Genomic DNA, 19007 nt, shown 5'->3' on the forward strand with positions numbered 1-19007 from the left:
GGCCTGGCACACAGTGGGCCCACAGTACATGGCTCCTGCTGTTATTAGTGATGATGGTGGGGTCTGGCTCCTGATCCAGCCTCATCCTCAGGTGCAGCAGGAGGTGGGATGATGATGGTGACAGTGACTGACAGCCTAGCTTGCTTTACGTCTAGAGTGAGGAGGACAGGCTCCTCAAGTGCTGGCCCCTGAGGCCCACAGACCTAACCCTGAAGCCTGAAGTGGGCCTGAGCAGACCTTGTAGTGCTAGCCACTTGTACTGCCAGAGGACCTGGGAGAACCAGAAGCAACAGTTATCAGAATGGGGCTGGCTGCAGCATTTGGAAGCATGTGCAAGTTTCCAGGGCAGAGAGCCCTTTTGGATCCCATGTAGATTCCTCCCCCTCCCCCTTCCTTCTCCCCTTTCTCTTCCTCCTCCTCCTTCAGGAAGCCCTCTATAGCTCCCCAGTCAGAAAGCTGTCCCCTCAATCTGGTGAGGTTTCACGTGATCGGATCTGTCTTTCTCTGGTGTTACATGAAAACTGGAATTTTAAGGAACTGGTAGAGAAGTCACAAATACTTGGTGTAAACCTCAGCCATGCAGTGTGACTTTGGGCCTTAGTTTTCCCAGCTCTAAGATCTAAGACCTGACTGCTTTGTCTCTGACTCTCTCTGAGTAAGGCAACAGCCACCTTGGAAGTTCTAACGCTTCTGAAAGAGACAGGTTTGCTGTGAACCCAGGAGTTTCCCTTAACCCCTAGGGGTCTGATCATCCATGTGACTTGAACAACTCTAGAACATACCTTCTATTTTTCCCTACAGGTGGACAATCCTGGTCCACATGGCTCAGTAGAAGATGAAGTCCAACTCAGCAGGCTCCTCCCCAGAGGCCTGCAAAGCTGCAGGCCAAAGGGAGAAAAACTGCCCTGTCTGCCAGGCATGGGGAGGGGTCTCAGGCTCAGGTCCTGAGTCAGAGTCCGGGCCCCGTCCTGGTGCGGTTTCAGGGCCTGGACCTGAGCCTGGTGCTGCTTCAGGACCTGTGCCGGGACCTGCTGCTGGTTCGGGACCTGGGCAGGGACCTGCTGCTGCTTCGGGACCTGGGCAGGGACCTGCTGCTGCTTCGGGACCTGGGCAGGGACCTGCTGCTGCTTCGGGACCTGGGCCGGGACCTGCTGCTGCTTCGGGACCTGGGCCGGGACCTGCTGCTGCTTCGGGACCTGGGCAGGGACCTGCTGCTGCTTCGGGACCTGGGCCGGGACCTGCTGCTGCTTCGGGACCTGGGCAGGGACCTGCTGCTGCTTCGGGACCTGGGCCGGGACCTGCTGCTGCTTCGGGACCTGGGCAGGGACCTGCTGCTGCTTCGGGACCTGGGCAGGGACCTGCTGCTGCTTCGGGACCTGGGCCGGGACCTGCTGCTGCTTCGGGACCTGGGCAGGGACCTGCTGCTGCTTCCGGACCTGGGCCGGGACCTGCTGCTGCTTCGGGACCTGGGCAGGGACCTGCTGCTGCTTCCGGACCTGGGCCGGGACCTGCTGCTGCTTCGGGACCTGGGCAGGGACCTGTTGCTGCTTCCGGACCTGGGCTGGGGCCTGGTGCTGTTTTGGGCCATGGGCCGGGACCTGTACCTGCTGCTGCTTCAGGTCTGGGCCCTGGGCCAGAAGCTACATCATTATCTGGACCAGGGGTAGGGTCTGGGCTCCAACATGGGTCTGGGACTTGTCCCAAACCCAGTGAGCCAATGACAGCCCCACCACCAGCACGGCAGCAGAAGATTCAAGCCACACCTATGGAGGCCCCTAGGCAGAAGGTTCTGGTAACTGGAGGAGGAGGCTACCTGGGCTTTAGTCTGGGTTCCAGCCTCGCCAAGAGTGGCGCTTCTGTCATCCTGCTTGACCTCCGCAGACCCCAGTGGGAGCTGTCCCCAGGGACTGAGTTCATCCAGGTGCAGTGATGAGGGTCTTTGGGGACTGGTGGGGGCCCCGGCAGGTGGTGGAGGTCCAGAGACAGTATCTGATCTGAAACCAGTGGCACGGTGTTGAAGAAGAGCACAGGCTGTTTAAGCTCCAGCTCTGGCCCCAGTACTTCCAAGCGGGACAGCCATGGCCACAAGGCTCCACATCTCTGAGCCTCATGTCATCATCCAGAGAAAGGGGACACTACAATATCTGCTTCACAAGGGTCTCATGGGAGCTTGATGAGAGAGTGCACAGGAAACACCGAGCACAACCCCTGTGACTCAGATTGATAAATGGGGCTGAGGATAGTGATGATATCCTGTGCAATCACATAAATCCTGCCCCACCGCCTTCCTGGTCCTACATGTGCTTGGCCTGGGTGGGGTCAGAGGGCCAGGTCTGGGACCCAGCAAGATGCACAGTTGGTATTTCTGCCTTGGTCTCAAACTACCTACTCTATCTCTTCCTTCTGTGTTTCAGGCTGACATCCGAGATGAGGAAGCCCTGCTCCATGCCTTCGAAGGAGTGGACTGTGTCTTCCATGTGGCCTCCCATGGAATGTCTGGTGCTGAGAAGGTGAGTACTTCACATACAGTACCTGGAATTAACACACTAGGGTCTGATCCTGGCTTTGTTCCCCCTTACCCTTTGGGCCTGTGTGTTCATTAATGTTCTTCACCTACCCCAGGAAGGGTTTGGGCTATACCCAGCCTGCATTTTGTGACATGGGACCAAATGCCAGTTCTGCCACTTCTAGCTGTATGTGTGACCTAGAGCAAGTTAACATAACCTCTCTGAGCCTCTCTTTCATCTGTAAAGTGAGGATGTTACTAGTACTTATATGAACATATCAAAACATACTCATACTCTCTGACTCAGAAATTATACTTATTTGCATATTTGCAGCACTGTTTTTGATAACAAAGCAAGGAAATAATTAAAAAATGCCCATCAGTGGGGGACTATTTATATACATTATGCTATATCCACACAATGAAGTTCAAAAGGATGAGGTAACTCAGTATGTGCTGATACAGAACAACTTCCAAGTTGCAGAAAGTGCTTGATATCTTCCTGTTTGCTCAAAAAAAAAAAGTTAGGATCAAGATTTATATTCTCACACATCCATGTGTGCCAATATTAATAAGTGTAGATCATCTCTAGAAATATACAAGACTGGAAACGTGGTTGCCTGTGGGGAGGGCAAAGGGAGATGGAGTCAGGAGTAGGAGGGAAGTTAGTTTCCTTTTCACCGTAAACCCTTTTAACTGTTGGAATGATTTTTAACCTTATGACTGAATTGCCTGTTAAACAAAGAAAACTGTAGCAAGAATAAATATAGTGTAAAAGTCAATGTAGAACCCAACTCCTAGTGTGGATGTAAGGATTAAATGACATGTAAAGCTTTGTCCTGTCCGTGGCACACAAGCAGGTCTCACTGAAAACCAGCTGTTTTTATATTTCACTCTTCAGCCCCCTTGACTAAGGCATGAATAGTCACTGTGTCCATTATACAGATAAGGAAACAGACTCCTAGGGCGAGGAAACAATGCAACACTTTTTGAGTCCCTTTTCTGTGCCAAGCACTGTCCCAGCTCTTCCCATGGGGCTTATTTCATCCTGCCGACCATGGAAAGAGATTTGCCCTCACCTTCCAGATGAAGGAGCTGATGGCCAGAGGGGACAGAGCCTCCCTGATCACCCAGGAAGACAGTGACAGGGCTGGGTCCTGAGCCCAGAGCTCTGCTCTTGGACCCCTGAGAGCCCTGCCTCTGAGTTAGACATTCTACAGTCCCCGCCCTCACAGCCTTGGTGAAGGAGGGAGGCAGCTCTGTGACTTTCCCACCTCATCTTGTCTTTTAGCTTGAAAAAGAGCAGATTGAGTCTATAAATGTCGGTGGCACAAAACTGGTGATCGATGGTAGGCACTTTGAGCTGAGTGTGGCCTCCGTGTGTTTGCTGCCTCTCCTGCCGCCCCACTCTGAAGGCAGCATGTCCTTCCTGTGCTGCAGACTTGCCCAGAGTCCTGCACGGGGCGGGCCAATGTGGCCTTACGTGTCTGGGGACACGGGGGGCAGAGTTTGCCCTCAGGGCATAGGGGTCAGGAGTAAGAAGTCACTGAAGTACCAAAATAGAAGATCCCCAGCTGGGCTCTCTGGGCATGTCCTGCACCTCACTTTTCTATCTGATTCCAGAGTGTGTATTTTTGTGTGACCGCATTGAGTGAGACTTTCTTCTGACCTGTCCCTAGCAAGGGAGATCAGGGACCACAGCCACACTGAGGAGGAGGAGTGAGCTGGCATGGCATCCAGGGGCCCACAGAGCAGAGACTAGACCCACATCCCAAATTAAGCAAACAATGTCCTTCCCTCCTGAGCAGCTGTACATTCAAGGAGGGCTCCAGGGGCCAGCACCTCCTCAACCAACTGCCTGCACACATTGTCCATGTGTATCTGACTTTCTGCACCTGTCGCCATAGTTTGTGTCCGCCGGCGGGTTCCAAGGCTTGTCTACACCAGCACCGTCAATGTTGCTTTCGGTGGGAAGCCCATAGAACAGGGCGATGAGGACTCTGTGCCATACTTCCCTCTGGAGAAGGTACCTGGCTTCCAGGAGAAGTGAGCTGTGCCAGTGGGCCTGGGACCACAGCCCACAGGGAAGGGATGGGTGGAGCCAGAGTCATTCCATAATGTAGGGTGATCCCAGGAAGAAGGGGTCCCAACACTGCGTGGCACAAGCCCTCCTCTATTTCAACTGGTCATCCTAACAGGAATTTTGAAATCAGACAGACCTGGCCTTAAGCCACTTTCCACCTGTCTGAGCCAGTCACTTTATTCTGAGCCTGTCTTTTCTTCTTCTCAGCATGATACACACCCTGTGAGGTTGTGGAGAGCAGGAAGTGAGGTGGTGTATGAAAAAAGACCATGTGAACCTTAAAGGGCTATGTGTGGCACCACCAGCATCAGTTTCCCAGAGCAGGCATCTGGGGCTGGCAGGAGCCTCCCCGAGTCAAGGAGCCCTTGGTCATGTTATTGCCCTGAATTCAGCTACTCTCCCCGAATTGCTCCTGTGGCTTCCACCCAGAGGGAGAAGAGGGGCAGTGGGGCTCAGGGCTTGTCCATTTCCCACTGCGAGTTCCCAGAATACAACCCTCATGTGGGCTAAAGCCAAGGTCAGCCCTGGGGCTGGGCTGGGACCGTCTAGGCTATGTAAGCCTTGCTGGCAATGTCATTGGCCCCTTTGCGGGCTCTGTTCTCCCTGTACTCTGCCAGCACATGGACCACTACTCCCGAACCAAAGCCATCGCCGACCAGTTGACCCTCATGGCCAATGGAACACCTCTCCCAGGTAAGTCTTGTGGGGCCCGGCTCACAGCAAGTGTGTGTGCCCTCTGCTGCCTTCCCTGAAAGATATGTGTGGTTCTAGCTTTTAGCCAACATGTTTCTGAGGCCCACGTCCTTCCAAAGAACACTTCCCCAGGATGTTGGTCATTCATCATTCAACAGATCTGAGCACTTGCTTTGTGCCTACCCCCCACCAGGAATACAACCCAGAAAAAGTCAGGCCCAGTTTCTGCCCTCACATTGCTCATGGTCTTATGGGGAAAGACCAGATCAGAGTCGTTCCAGTTTAAGGCACTCTTTAGATAAAAGAGCGTACAATTATGAATATGGATTGAGGTAAAACACTTTGGAAGGGTGGTGCAAGTGAGGGGCCCTAAAGCTTAACCTTCAATAACTCCCAGAAAAACAGGCCTTGTGCCTTACAGCATCACCTTTTTCGGCTATGGAGAAGTGGTAATAGAACGTAGAGAGGTGGCAGTATGGCAGTACTGACATCAGGCTGAACCGAGTTCAAATCCAAGCTCCACTAATTCTTAGCTATGGGCTCTTGGCAGTGTATTTATCCTCTGCCTCAGTTTCCTCATCTGTAAAGAAATATAGATGATAGTGAAATCTACCTCAAAGGTTCTTAACATGAGGATAAAATAACGATGGGCACTATTAAAAGGCAGAATGTGGACAGTCTGCGTTTATCAAGTGCTTACTTTACATGCTTATTTTATAGGCAAAAGTTGTAATAACTCTTCACAGCATCTGTAGGTCTCTCTTGCTTTCCAAACTCAGGAACCAAATACATTCATTATTTGCTTTCCAAAATTCAGAAACTAAAACAAATCGGAAAACTCAGTTATCCTCACTACCTAAACTCAGGGGCCAATTGGATTCGGAAAGCAAGGGATGCTTGCAATTATAAACCCCTGAAATTTACAGAAAAGAAAACTGAGGCTGAGAGGTTACCTGACTTAACTGAAGTCACACAGCTACTAAATGGCAGAGATGGGATATGAACCCCTTCTCTACCCCAGGGGTCTAATACCAGAGACTAGGGACTAACCATCATGCTACATTACAGCCACAGTTGATATAGTCTCTCTGAGAATGAGCTCTCTCCCCTAAAATCCTCTCCACTTCACCCTATCATCCTGGGGCTATCAGGAACTTCCAGCTGTGTTCTCCCAGAGGTTTGACCCTATGCGGTTGAATTCTCTTCTCTACCTAGGGCATCCCCTACTGGACCAGCAGCATATAAGCCACACACCTAATCCTCTGGCCAAGAATTGTTTATATGAGCATCCTTAGCTTTCCATGATCAAAAGAGTCATGGATACCCTGGGCCCAGCACCTCTGTGATGTGGCAGCCCAGTGCCCTACTGGCCAATGGCACTGCAACCCAACCTCCTGCCTCCATGTCCAGGTGACCCAGAGTTTAAAATTAGCATCAGGCTCTTTACAGAAAAGCTTACCTGATACCTACCTTCCAGGAGTCTAGCCACCGTCACCCTGGGTGATTTCCAGTCTTTACTACCCAAGCTGGTCTCTGAGACTCTGCCTCTAACTGGGCATGGAGGGCCCTGGTCCCTGAGGCAGAGTCCTGAGATGTATAGACCCCAGCTCAGCATGAACCTGACTGTGTCCTCCTGCCTCTGGGTACATTAGTGTCCTGGGGCCACCAGGACAAATTGCTACATGCCTGGTGGCTTTAAATAACTATAATTTCTGCTCTCACCACTCTCACAGTCACAGCCAAATGTCTGAGATCAAAGTGTCAGTTGGGCTGCACACCCTCTGAGACTCTAGGGGAGAACCCTTCCTTGTCTCTTCCATTCATTCCTTGGTGTTTGGGTGCATCACTCCAGTCTCTGCCTCTGTCTTCACCTGGCCTTCCCTTCTCCCTCTGTCTATTCTCTCTGAGTCTCATAAAGATACTTAGCATGGGATTCAGGGCCCACCCAGATAATCCAGGATGATCTCATTCCAAAGTCCTTAATTACATGTACAAAGATCCTTTTTCAAAATAAGGTCATGTCCTCAGATTCTAGGACATGGACAGATCTTTCTGGGCTACCACTCAATCCACTACACTGGACCTCACTGTTAAGTAAGGGTGTTGGACGGAGAGGCAGTCAGGGTGTTTGGCTATGACCTGGAGTCACTGGCCCTGGCTGATTTATGGGGAAAAGGGGACTTACCCAGGAAGTATGTGTGATAGCTTCTAGAAAATGTATTTCCAGAAACATGACCACCAGGGCTTGAAAGAGACAGGGTTGGTGCAGCACCAGGGTGGGTGGCAGGAGCTGATGATCAATCTCTTGGGTAAACCTACTCCTAGGATTTTAGGTCCCAATGTCAGTGATGCAGGAGTTACATTCCTGCATGAGAACATGTCATTGGCCCAGCTTGGGTCCCATGGCTATTACCTCAGGGGACAGTGACACATCTATACTGACAGTCCTCCTAAATTTCATGCACAGGGGGAGGGTGTCCCCAAAAGAAGGCGGACTTCTGGTCCCAGAAGATAGTCTACACTGGGCATTCCAAACTGGGGGTGTGGCTGCTTCGGGTCCCCCAGCAGAACATTGTGCAGGAGACTCCGTCTCAGGAGTTGGGGTTGGCAATCAAATAATTTACAAATAAGTAATTTTTCAATATGTAAATCTTAAACACAAATGGAGTATGTAAGTAAACTGAAAATTGTGTAGGCTTTCTTAAGACTTGAAAGAAATAGCCCTGGCTGGGTAGCTTAGCTCGTTAGAATGTGGTCTCAATACACCAATGTTGCAGGTTTGATCCTGGTCAGGGCACATACAAGAAGCAACCAATGAATGCATAAAGAAGTGGAATGACAAATCAATGTTTCTCTCTCTCTAAAATCAATAAGTAAAGTAATAAATATTGTGGCAGCCCTTCAGGCTATACTCCCAGACTTCCCCAGGGGAGAGAGACACATTCACCACCCCGCCAAGTAGGGGCTCCCTGGCAGAGAATTTGAGAAGCCCTGGACCCAGCTCTCTATCTTAGTCTGGGGGACCCTGCTGGCACAGGGCAGCAGTAGGAGTTAGAGGGGCATTTGTGCTGACGACTCTAGTCTTGACCTTTCTTTATGTCATATCACCGAGAGGCAGGGGTATTAGTGGAAAGAGGCCTTAGCCCGCCATCTCAGCACCACTAGGCTAAGCTGTGTGCCCTTATGCAAATCAAATCCCTTCTCTGAGCCTGGACTCAGAGGGTTGCCTTGAGGGAGAAAACTTGAGGCTTACCAGAGCACTAGGCACGTAGTAGGGCTTCCCTGAGAGTCATCAGAGCCCTTATGTAACTGATGATCAGAAAAAGGAAACGACTACTGCTCCTGGCACGAGGGAGTGTGGGTCTGTGTGCATCTGTAAATGGGCACAGTAGGGAGTTAAAGGAGGTCATGACCCTCTCAAGGGCCATTCATACACCTGCTCTAGGTCTTATCCGTTACTGGCCTGTGAACAATGTGAGGGCAGGAACCATTCTTGGTCACCCTTAGATTCTCCACAGTATCCATCCCAATGCCCAGTACAGAAAGCAGGGGGGAAAGGGGAAAAGCTCTAAACAGTGTTTGTTGAATGACTAACTGTTGACTAAGAGAATAATTAATTGAATGAGGAAGTCCCAGGGGCCTGTGTTACCTGTTAACCTGTCCAGGTAAGGAGCAGGAGATATGGACAGCCATTCTGTCCCTCTCCCTGCTGGTCTGTCTCTCCCCTGAATGCCTTCCCCTGTGTCCTAGGAGGAGGCACTCTACGGACGTGTGTGCTCCGGCCCCCAGGGATCTACGGCCCTGAAGAACAGAGGCACCTGCCCCGTGTTGCGGTATGTCCTTCCAGCCTTGGGTCTGAGACACAAGAGGAGCCTGGGTCTTTCTTGTGGGTAGGGTCATCCCAGCCCATGGTCACTGCATTAGTCTTGGGACAGTGTCCTTAGCCTGAGGCCCTTAGTTCTAGAAGGTACCCAGGCCCCATCAGACCCACCAGGAACAGCTCTCAGTGTCTGCCAGCCAGGCCTAGGCATGAGTGGCAGACACAGAGCTGTGGCTCCAAGGCTGGGAGGAAGGGGGCTTTGGTAGGTCCTGTCCTCAGATTTCTCACAGCCTCGTCAGGGAGACAGTTGCCATGGTCTCAGATTCAGTGTGGTAAGGTTTATATAGAGGGAAGAACAAGAAGATGGGAGTACACTACAGAGGGAAAGTCCAGGAGGACTTCCTGGAGGAAGTGATGCCTGAGCTGTTTGGAAAGAGAAGCAGAAACTAACCAAGACAATGGGGTGGTAGAGAGAAAGTGGTGTAAGCAGAAGAGAGGGCTTGGGCACAAACATGGATGTGAGAAAGATAAGTGTTCTAGGTTTGGGGACAGATCAGTAAACAAAACAGACCACAGTTCCTTCCCTTGTAGGGCTTATATTCTCACACAAGGTGATATATAATAAACATGGTAAATGATGAGGAATGTTCAAAGGTACCAGGTAAACTGGAGGTACAGAGAAAACTGAAAGATGATAAAGGATGAGGAAACTGGGAGGACTGCAGTCAGGAGTGTCATCAAGCAGGGACATCTGAGCATCAGTTTAAGGGGATGAAAGTGCATCACACAGGAATCTGGAGGAAGAGCCTTCCAGGCAGAGAGAACAGCAAGTCCAAAGCCCTGCGGTGGGAAACTGCCAGCATGTTCCTGGGAGGAGGAGGGGCTGAAGCCTGACAAGCAAAGGGGGTTTGTAGTCCCAGAGAAGCCGGCGCCAGATCAGAAGGGGCATTGTAAGAACCGAGGCCTTCAGCCTGATGAGATGGGTACACCAGAAGGTTCTAAGCAGGAAGACATGTACTCTGACTTAGGGTTTAAAAGGATCCCCTGGCCTTGTGGAGACCAGCAACAGGGGACTTGTTAGGAGGCTTTTTGGGGATCCAGGTGAGGGAAGAGAATGGCAGGCAGGGTGATGAGAAGCGGTCAATTCTAAACAGATTGTAACAGTTGAGCCAGCTGGAATTGCAGGTCAGCTGGATGGGGATGTGAGAGAAGGGAGAGCAAGGTGGCCCCAGGACTTTAACCTGAGCCTGGAGTGCTGTCAGTTGAGATGGGAGGGAGAAGCGTGTTGAGGGAGAGGGAGGTCAGGTGCTTGCTCCGGGACCAGCCAAGTTTGCACTGTCTGCTGGATAACCAAAGGCTCCTGGTACGAGGGGTTGGGGTAGAGGGCTCTGGTCTGGAGCTAGAAATTTGGGACCCATCAGCAAAGAGATGAAATTGAAAGCCACTTAGGCTTGCATCTGTGTTCACTGCTCCTCCAACCACAACCTCCACACCCACCCAGAGCCACATCAAGAAGAGACTGTTCATGTTCCGATTTGGGGACCGCAGGACAAGGATGAACTGGGTACACGTGCACAATCTGGTGCAGGCACACGTGCTGGCAGCTGAGGCCCTCACCGCGGCCAAGGGCTATGTAGCCGTGAGTCCCCTGCAATGCTCCCTACTCCTCCGCCCCCCACCAAAGGCTACAAGCAAGCGCCCATCCCTAAGGGATTCCTGGCTCGCATACCTTTCTCCACATCTCAGGATGGCTAGTGGGACTGTTGGCCAGGGAAGCTTGGGGGGACAGCAGGGAAGGGGGTCTTTATAGAGCATCATTAGTTTCTAACAGTGACCCTGTGAGGTAGTGGTGTTGATCCCAGAGGTTGGTCACCAAATGCTAAGCATTTAACATACACTGTTGCCTTTAATCTTTGTAACAGCTTAAGAGATCCCATTACTATCCTTCCATTTCTCAGATAAAGAAACTAAGGTACAGAGAGGTTAAGTGACTCCATCGGGGTCATACTGCTAGTGAGTTCCAGAATTGAAAGGGAATTGCCCAGGTCTGTCTAGGGATGGGGACTGGCTTTGACTCTTCAGTGGATGCTTAGGAGAACATGGGGGTTGGGCAGCGGCTGGGAGCCATCTGAGAGGCAGAGGCAGGTGACAAGCATCTGCCTGACTATTCCCCTTTCCTGCCACCCCCCGCCCCCAGAGCGGTCAGGCATACTACATCAACGATGGGGAGAGCGTCAACCTCTTTGAGTGGATGGCCCCACTGGTAGGTGCTCGGATGCCCCACCCCCACCTTGAGTGAGAATTCAGGAATTCCCCACCTCTTCTCTCCCTGTCATCCTTTCCCACTTCTAAAAAATCAGAAGATTTCACATTCAAAACCAGTTCTGGAAAGTGTCCACTGGATGACATTGGCACTGACTGGAGCTGAATTGTGGCTTCCCCTTTGGGAGGCCTTGTGCTCCCTCAATTTGCAATAGTCCCTCCCAGCCTGCTTCCTGATATACGTTGACTGCTCACCCTGTGGAGTTTTGCCTGTGATCCATCATACTGTGTGGTGAGACTCTCAAAGCGGTAAGTAGAAGGTGGTGCCGAAACACGAAGGGAGGTGTTGGCCCTGGAGTCCTCTGATGACAGCCCCTTCCAGAACACTGGCCACCTCTCCCAGAAGCCCACAGACTCCTCCTTGGGCCCAGACAAAGGGGCTACAGATCCCTGTGCTGAAGGGTACACCCTCAGGGCATTCAGGCCCTGGCATGTCAATTTTTAACAGTTTTATTGAGATATAACTCATATACCATATAATTCACCTACTTAAAGCATACAATTCAATGGCTTTTCTTATACTCAGAATTGTGTAATCATCTCCATAATACTAAAATTTTAGAACATTTCATCACCCTCCAAAAAAGGAACCCCCCCAAAAACTGTATCCTTTAGTGGTCATTTCCGTGCACCCTACCCTAGGCTGCTGCTAATCTACTTTCTGTCTGTATAGATTCGCCTGTTCTGAGCATTTCATTTACACAGAATAATTCAATATGTGGTCTTCTGTGACTGGCTGCTTTTATCTAGCATAATGTTTTCAAGACTCATCCATGTTATGGACTGGATCATATCAGTAATCATTCTTTATTGCCAGAAATATTCCATTCTGTAGATATTATACCTTTTATTTATCTATTCATCAGTTGATAGAATTTTGGATATCAGTTTGGGACTATTATAATAATGCTTCTATGAACATTCATGTAGTTTTTGTGTGGACATGTGTTTTCATTTTTCTTGATTATATCCCCATAGAATATATAGGAGTAGAATTGCTGGGTCATATGGTATCTCTGTATTTAACCTTTTGAGAAACTGCTAGCTAGACTGTTTTTCAAAGTGGCTGTACCATTTTACATTCCCACCAGCAGATTAAGAGTTTTCAGTTTTTCCACACGCTTGGCAACATTTGTTACTATTAGTTTTGTACAAATGAAGACCTCAATTTATGCTCTGCTAGCCCCTTTCTTCATGCGTTTCTACCACCCTCCACACATAGACTGTTTTTTTGCCCTTTAATAGCAATTTCAGAAAAATCAGATTCTACACAAGTGCCTTGGAGTGTCTTTGGGTGTAGGCAGATGTAAATAAAAACAATGTGAGCCCTGGCCGGGTGGCACAGTTGGTTGAAGAGTCATCCCATGCACCGAAGGTTGCGGGTTCGATTCCCGGTCAGTGCATATACCTAGGTTGAGTTTGATCCCCAGTCAGGGTACCTGCAGGAGGCAGCTGATGGATGTTTCTCTCACATCCTCTCCTCTCCTGTCCCCTCCTCTCCCCTCCCCCCTTTCTTTCTTCCTCTCACTCTAAAACCAATGAACATGTCCTCAGGTGAGAATTAAAAAAAAATGATTTGAATGATCCCAAGTTAACACCCCTTCCCACCACCATGCATTCAATTCCTACTTGAGTTTTCCAAGTCAAGGTGTGGATATCATTCAAGACTGGCTTGGGACTGGAGTGGGATGGGTGGGTGGGCAAGGGGCCAGGAGGTACCTCTGTTGGTGTGGGGTTAAGGGAACATGTGGCCTTTCCACACTAGCACCTGAAGGACTGTTTTCATCTCAGGCCATGTTTCCTTGCAGTTTGAGAAGCTAGGGTACAGCCAGCCGTGGATCCAGGTGCCTACTTCCTGGGTTTACCTGACAGGTAAGAAAAGAATATGTGTATTAAAAGACCTCCATGTGCCAGGTGAACATGCATTACCACATTTTAAACCCAGGGCCAGGAATTGGTGGAGGTGAGTGAGTCCCTGAAGGCACAAAGTTTAAGGAGACCCTCATCCTCAGGTCCAAGTGCCCTAAGCTTGATCTGCACTTGCCTGGCCCCAACACATCATTCCCCTCACCCTAGTCCTGACTGTGTTTAAACCCCATTCCATGCCTGTCTGGTGTGGCTCAGTGGACTGTGTGCCGGCCAGCAAACCAAAGGGTCACTGGTTCAATTGCCTGTCTAGGGCACATGCCTGGGTTGCAGGCCAGGTCCCCAGTAGAGGGCGCATGAGAGGCAACCACACATTAATGTTTCTCTCCCTCTCTTTCTCCCTCTATAACACAGAACCCTATTCCTTGCAAAGTGGGTAGTGTTGGGTCCATTGTAAAGGTGAGGCAACTACCTGATAGGCCTGCCCACTGTGCCACAATGAGAAGCAGGAGAGGCAGAATTCATACCTGAGTGGCTGACTCCACAGCCCTGTGGCCTGTGCTGAAAGGCATTACAAGTCAGAAGGAAAGGGGTCCTTGGGACTGTCCTGTCCCCCAAGGTCCCCCTGAAGTTAGGGCTGTTTTTGGACATTTGGAGGTCCTGTTTTGAGCCTAGATTCTTCTCCTTACCCTGAAGATCAGTCTCTACTCATAACCCCGGCACCCCTCTACTGGCCTCCCTCCAGCTAGAATGCAGAGCAGGTGTCAAGCATGAAGTGTTCTGCCCAGAGGACAGATGGCCCTCAAGACACAAATGGCTGTACTCCTGAAAAACCTTGACTGGACTTGTTGTACTTTAATTGCACTGGATGCTTGCACACTTTAATCCATCGTGGCACACAGGTGGGATGGCTGCTCAAGCAGAGCATCACCACAGTCCTTGGCTCAGGACACTCCTTGACCCAGCTGAGAAAAGATGAGCCATGGGTTCTGGCAGCTTTAGGGGGCTGTGTAGAAATCCACAGTTCCTGGGGAGCTAATTATAACTGAGAGGTTCTTAACCCTGGCTGCACATTAGAATCACCTGGGAGCTTTTAAAATATAAAAATGCCTTAGCCACAGCCCAGAACAATGACAGCATCAGCGGGAATGGGACAGAGGAAGCATCAGCAGTTTTTAAAGTGGTCCAGAGTGCAGCCCAGTGGAGAACTATTACCCCAGCTTCCTTCTCTCCTACCCAAGAAAGCAGATTGGAACAGAAGTGAGTGAGGCAGACATTACTGTGAGGTAGCTTGGAATCTGCTCAGTCCTTAAAATGTAATAACAACTACTTGTGACACAGTTCTCAGCCAAACAAAGCGCCCAGCATGTGCTAAGAACTGCTGATTGAAGGAATCCAAGGGCAGAAAATTTTTGCAAAGTGAAGACTTCCCCTAGCAAGGCAAATAATACCCCCAACTGATATGTTCCTGAGGGTCCCCCTGGACCTTGCCTAGAGCCTGGCAGTCTGGTCATTGGTCCCTCTCTCCCCACACAGCCACGGCAATGGAGTACCTGCACCTGGCCCTGAGGCCCATCTGCAGCATCCCACCACTGCTCACCCGGAGTGAGGTAAGCTGGATGCTGCTAGGGGAGCCCGTGTCCCCAGGGAACCCTCACTTACCTTCCTGCCCCTTGTCCACACTCCACTCACCCCTCTGACACCATAGCTGGATGCTTGTCTAAGGTCTTAGAACCTTCCATGTGGGCCCAAATCTAGTGCTGGCTTCCTTCATAGTCATCCAGCCTCTGGGCTTCTGCTTAGGCTGTGCTCTCTTGATCTGAAACATGACAGCTCCAAGCCCATCCCTCCTCACTACCATTTCATCAGGCTTCCCAGTCAAACTGGAGGCTCCAAAAACCAGGCTCCATGACATTTACTTTCTAGAATGCCACCCCTCCCCACCAACTCATGACAGCTCTCAGTGCACACACACACAGCCTCGTGGTTCTAGCTTCACCATCCATGCTTACTGAATAATAAATATGTATTAAGTACCCACTCTGCATAGAATACTGTTTTCAAATAATGAGGATGTAGTTTCTCTTTGTACTTAGTTTAAAAGAGGATGTTTTATTAGAGTGTAAACTTTATGGGTGTTTGGTGTTATTCACAAAGTCCTTCCAGTCTACTCTCTCATTTGATTTTCTCTGATACCCTAGTAAATTAGGAAGGACAAAAAAAATTATGATTATGATCTCCTTTTCTGATGAGAAACTGAGGACTAGAAAATTTAGTGACTTGTCCAAGGTCACACCATTCTCGAATTGGCTTCACACTCTGCTTAGTTCTCTCTGATTTGGGGAACGGAGACGGGGCCACAGAAATAAGCAATTTCCTACTGTTTTCTCCTTTGAACCATCCAAACTAGCAGAGGAAAGAGAAGAATGAAAATAGTGACCATCTTTTGAGTGGCAATGATATGTCAGGTGTTTATCCCATTTAATCATCACTTCTACTTTAGATGTATACAATATATTATATTATCATCTCCATTTACAGGGAAGGAAATGAGACAACATTGGTGAAATAACCTGCCCAAGATCACTCATTAAAGTAGCAGAACTGATATTCAAACCGGGACCAGATCTAAGTGATTTCAAGCTTAACCACTAGCTTGTGAAATTAGTCAGGAGTCACATCCATGTAAAATAGCTGTCAAGATGCTGCTGAATTGTGGTCAGGCAGGGACCTGGATCCCCTCCTTCCCATTTCACTTGTGCGCAAATCAGGGGCAAGTTTCTGGGCAATGTGGCTCTGGCGCCCTCTGTTGGTCAGTCTGTGACACACCAGCCAGCCCTCTAGTTGGACTTGATAGGCTTTCATTCATTTAACATGTACTGTGTGCCAGGCACTGTGTTGAGCAATGGAAGCAGGACATGTTAAGGTGGCCAGTGATGCAGGTTATGAAAAAATTCACAAAAAGAAAGCGCAAAGAGCAAAGATTATTCACTTCCCAAGGGAGGAAAAGGGCTTAAGTGTGGAGAGATACACCAGCAACGAGATGTAGGCGAGTTGAGTTTTTATTGGATTGTAAAAGGATGGAGGGAGCGGTTTGCTGTTGTGTGGCCACTGGCCTGTTAAGGGTGTTGCAGCACAGGAGGTTTCAATTGGTTTTGCATAAACTGCAGTTTGCGCAGCTTTTGCCGGCAGCTGTGTCACTTTTTGTTCTCACTTTCCAGTAATTTCCAGTCCTGGGGACATAAGCTCAGAAGAGTAAAATGGCATCCTGTTTAACAAGGTCATAGGCCTACTTGGCAAAAGGCACCATGATAGCGAATGGCGCTGACTTTGTCCTTTCAAGACACAGCCCTTAGCCCAAGGAGCTCACAGTCCAGAGGGGACGAGAGCCCAGTAAACAAGCAATTCAACACACTGTGATAAGGGGAAAGTTAGGAAGAACTTCAGGTCATACACAAAGTGCACCTAAGCCAGTTCTGAGGAAGTTAGGGAGGCTTCCCATTGGAAGTGAGATCTAAGCCTGATATCTGAGAATACTGTGTTCCAGAACCCAGTTTATCTAGTTCATAGCTGTATCCATCACCCCAAAGCCCTGAACTTAACTAGCTGGGGCAAAGAAGGACAAGAACTGACCTCTCTCCCTCTCTTCTTCCACAAGCATCTAAGACCCGGAGCTTGACCACAGTGGCTGTTTCAGTGCCACGGGAGAATCAAGCAGCTGGTGGACCCTTCCCAGGGTCCACATAGGCTGGCATTCTCTCCGTCCCAGCATAGCACAGAAAAGCAGGAACTGGAAACTGGTTCCTTGTGTGACCCTGGGCAAGCCACTTAATCTCTCTGATCTTCAATTTTCAAATATGTTGAGGTGGGGGAAGTACCACAGTACCACGTTAGATTAAATGGGATTTAGCCCAGGTCAAGTACAGAGTGTGAGTTCTGAAACTGATAACTGCATTATCACCCTTGAAGCTTATGGGCTCCAGGCCACCTGGCCACAGAGAAACGAAGCTCAAAGCCCAAGAACAATCACCCCAACATAATTGAATTCCTTTTTGGGGGAAGTTTAATCAGTGAGGGCGGAAGGCTGCACCCTGGGCCCTGCCTCAGTCTAAGACTGAGGACCTAGAAGCCAAGAGCGTTTCCTGGAGGCATTTTTCCGGGTAGCCACACCCAGGCCAAGAAGTAATCAAGGTCCTCCTACATCACAGTATCGTGCTAGGCCACTTTTGCTTTTTGGGGACTGTGCTCAGTAGAAGGGTGGGGAAATGCAGAAAAGGCATTCTGAAGACGGAGCTCTGGAGGGAAATGGAAATGGGAAAAAGGAGGTCCTCCCTGAGGAGGGCTTCACAGGAGCAAGACCCAGTACACTGGTCCTTTTAAATTGCCGCGGAGGTTGCTTCCCAGCCCCACTAATGCCGCCCCTCAGCTGCCGGGCCTCTCTCTTCGCAGGTGCACAGCGTGGCCGTGACGCACACCTTCCAGATCGCTAAGGCCCGCGCGCAGCTCGGCTACGCGCCAGACAAGTTCAACTTCGAGGACGCAGTGGAGCGATACGTACAGTCCACGACAGGACGGCCCCGCGGCCCCACGGCGCGGACGCTCCTGCGGCTGCTGCTCGGGCTGCTGCTGCTGCTCCTGGGCCTGCTCGCCCTGGTCCTGTGCTTCCAAGGCAGGCAGCCGTTCAGGGTCTGACCGTTCACCCCGGAGAGCCCGGCCGCGGACCCGCCCGGCCGGCCCTCAGGGTTTAGGCCAGCCCCTGCCTCCTCACCTAAACCATGGCCACGCCCCCGCCCGCGCCCTGGGTCTCGGTCCAGTTTCTCCCTCTGGCCTGGCCGGGTTCACGATGAGGTCCTAGCCTAAGGCCTGCTCCGTCTAACGGGCCTTCTCCCCACCTCCGTCCAGTCCTGGGTCGCCCCCGGATTCTCCCCTGCTCTGGCTCCTCCTTTTTCTGGGCCTACCCGGTGCGCCCGAGCTCACCCCTTCGTTGCTCCTCCCTCTGGGCCCGGCCCCTCCCCTCTCCCGCGGGTCCTACCCTGGCCCCGCCCCTTCCGCTCCGCTTCCGCCCCGCAGGCAAGCCAACTAGGGGAGCTCCTGGAACCTGGCCTTGGTCGACTCTAGCGGCTAGTGCGGAGTGGGGCTTTTGCCCAGTTTTCTTGTCTGCTGCAGCCTACTTACCGACACCGGACCCTCCTCGCTGCCCGAGCCTCTGGCGTTCACTCAGCATAGTAAGCACAGTAGCGGCAGCGACATAAAACAACAAAACCTTTTTAAAAGAATTAAGCTTCTCGAAAAAGTACCAATATAGTTACAGTAGAAAGAATTAGAACGTAGTTGGTCATATTTTATAATTTAGCGTTGCTTCTATTTGTTAGTGAGGGGGCAGTGGTGATCACCATAATCTTTGATGTTTAAACCCACAAAATTGGGGTGGGGTGGAGGGATGGGGAGAAAAGGCAGACAACTGTAATTGAATAACAATAAAAATTTAAACAAATAAAAATAAAAATAAACCCACGAAATTTCTTAATCCAGCCCTGCTTTCCACAGAAGCAGTGCCCCTATTATTTTGGTGATTATGGATACCAAGATCAGTATGTAAATACATCCATGCATATATTATAAAACACACACGTGGAACTGGCCCATCAAACTGTGGATCCTGGTAAAGAAGAAAACCATCATGAACCTGAAAAACCTGCGGTGGAGGGAAGGGAAAG

General features: G+C 50.3%; 2 protein-coding genes across 2 annotated transcripts in view; both read left to right on the forward strand.

Annotated features, from left to right (window-relative positions):
* The window catches only part of VWA3A (von Willebrand factor A domain containing 3A), a 71815-nt gene extending 70929 nt beyond the window's left edge, over window positions 1-886 (forward strand). Inside the window, 1 exon segment of the mRNA XM_053925934.2 lies at window positions 802-886. The gene's annotated coding sequence lies outside the window, so the exon portion shown is untranslated.
* SDR42E2 (short chain dehydrogenase/reductase family 42E, member 2) lies at window positions 836-18572 on the forward strand. Its single transcript, XM_053925941.2, has 11 exons — window positions 836-1921; window positions 2415-2510; window positions 3798-3855; window positions 4414-4532; window positions 5207-5282; window positions 9033-9115; window positions 10604-10741; window positions 11300-11365; window positions 13233-13296; window positions 14827-14900; window positions 17740-18572. Exons 1-11 carry the CDS (start codon window positions 836-838, stop codon window positions 17980-17982), a joined length of 2103 nt encoding a protein of 700 aa, XP_053781916.1. The 3' UTR covers window positions 17983-18572.
* Window positions 18573-19007: the final 435 nt, after the last annotated feature.

Source organism: Desmodus rotundus, chromosome 1 (assembly GCF_022682495.2).
Source record: "Desmodus rotundus isolate HL8 chromosome 1, HLdesRot8A.1, whole genome shotgun sequence".
NCBI lineage: Eukaryota > Metazoa > Chordata > Mammalia > Chiroptera > Phyllostomidae > Desmodus > Desmodus rotundus.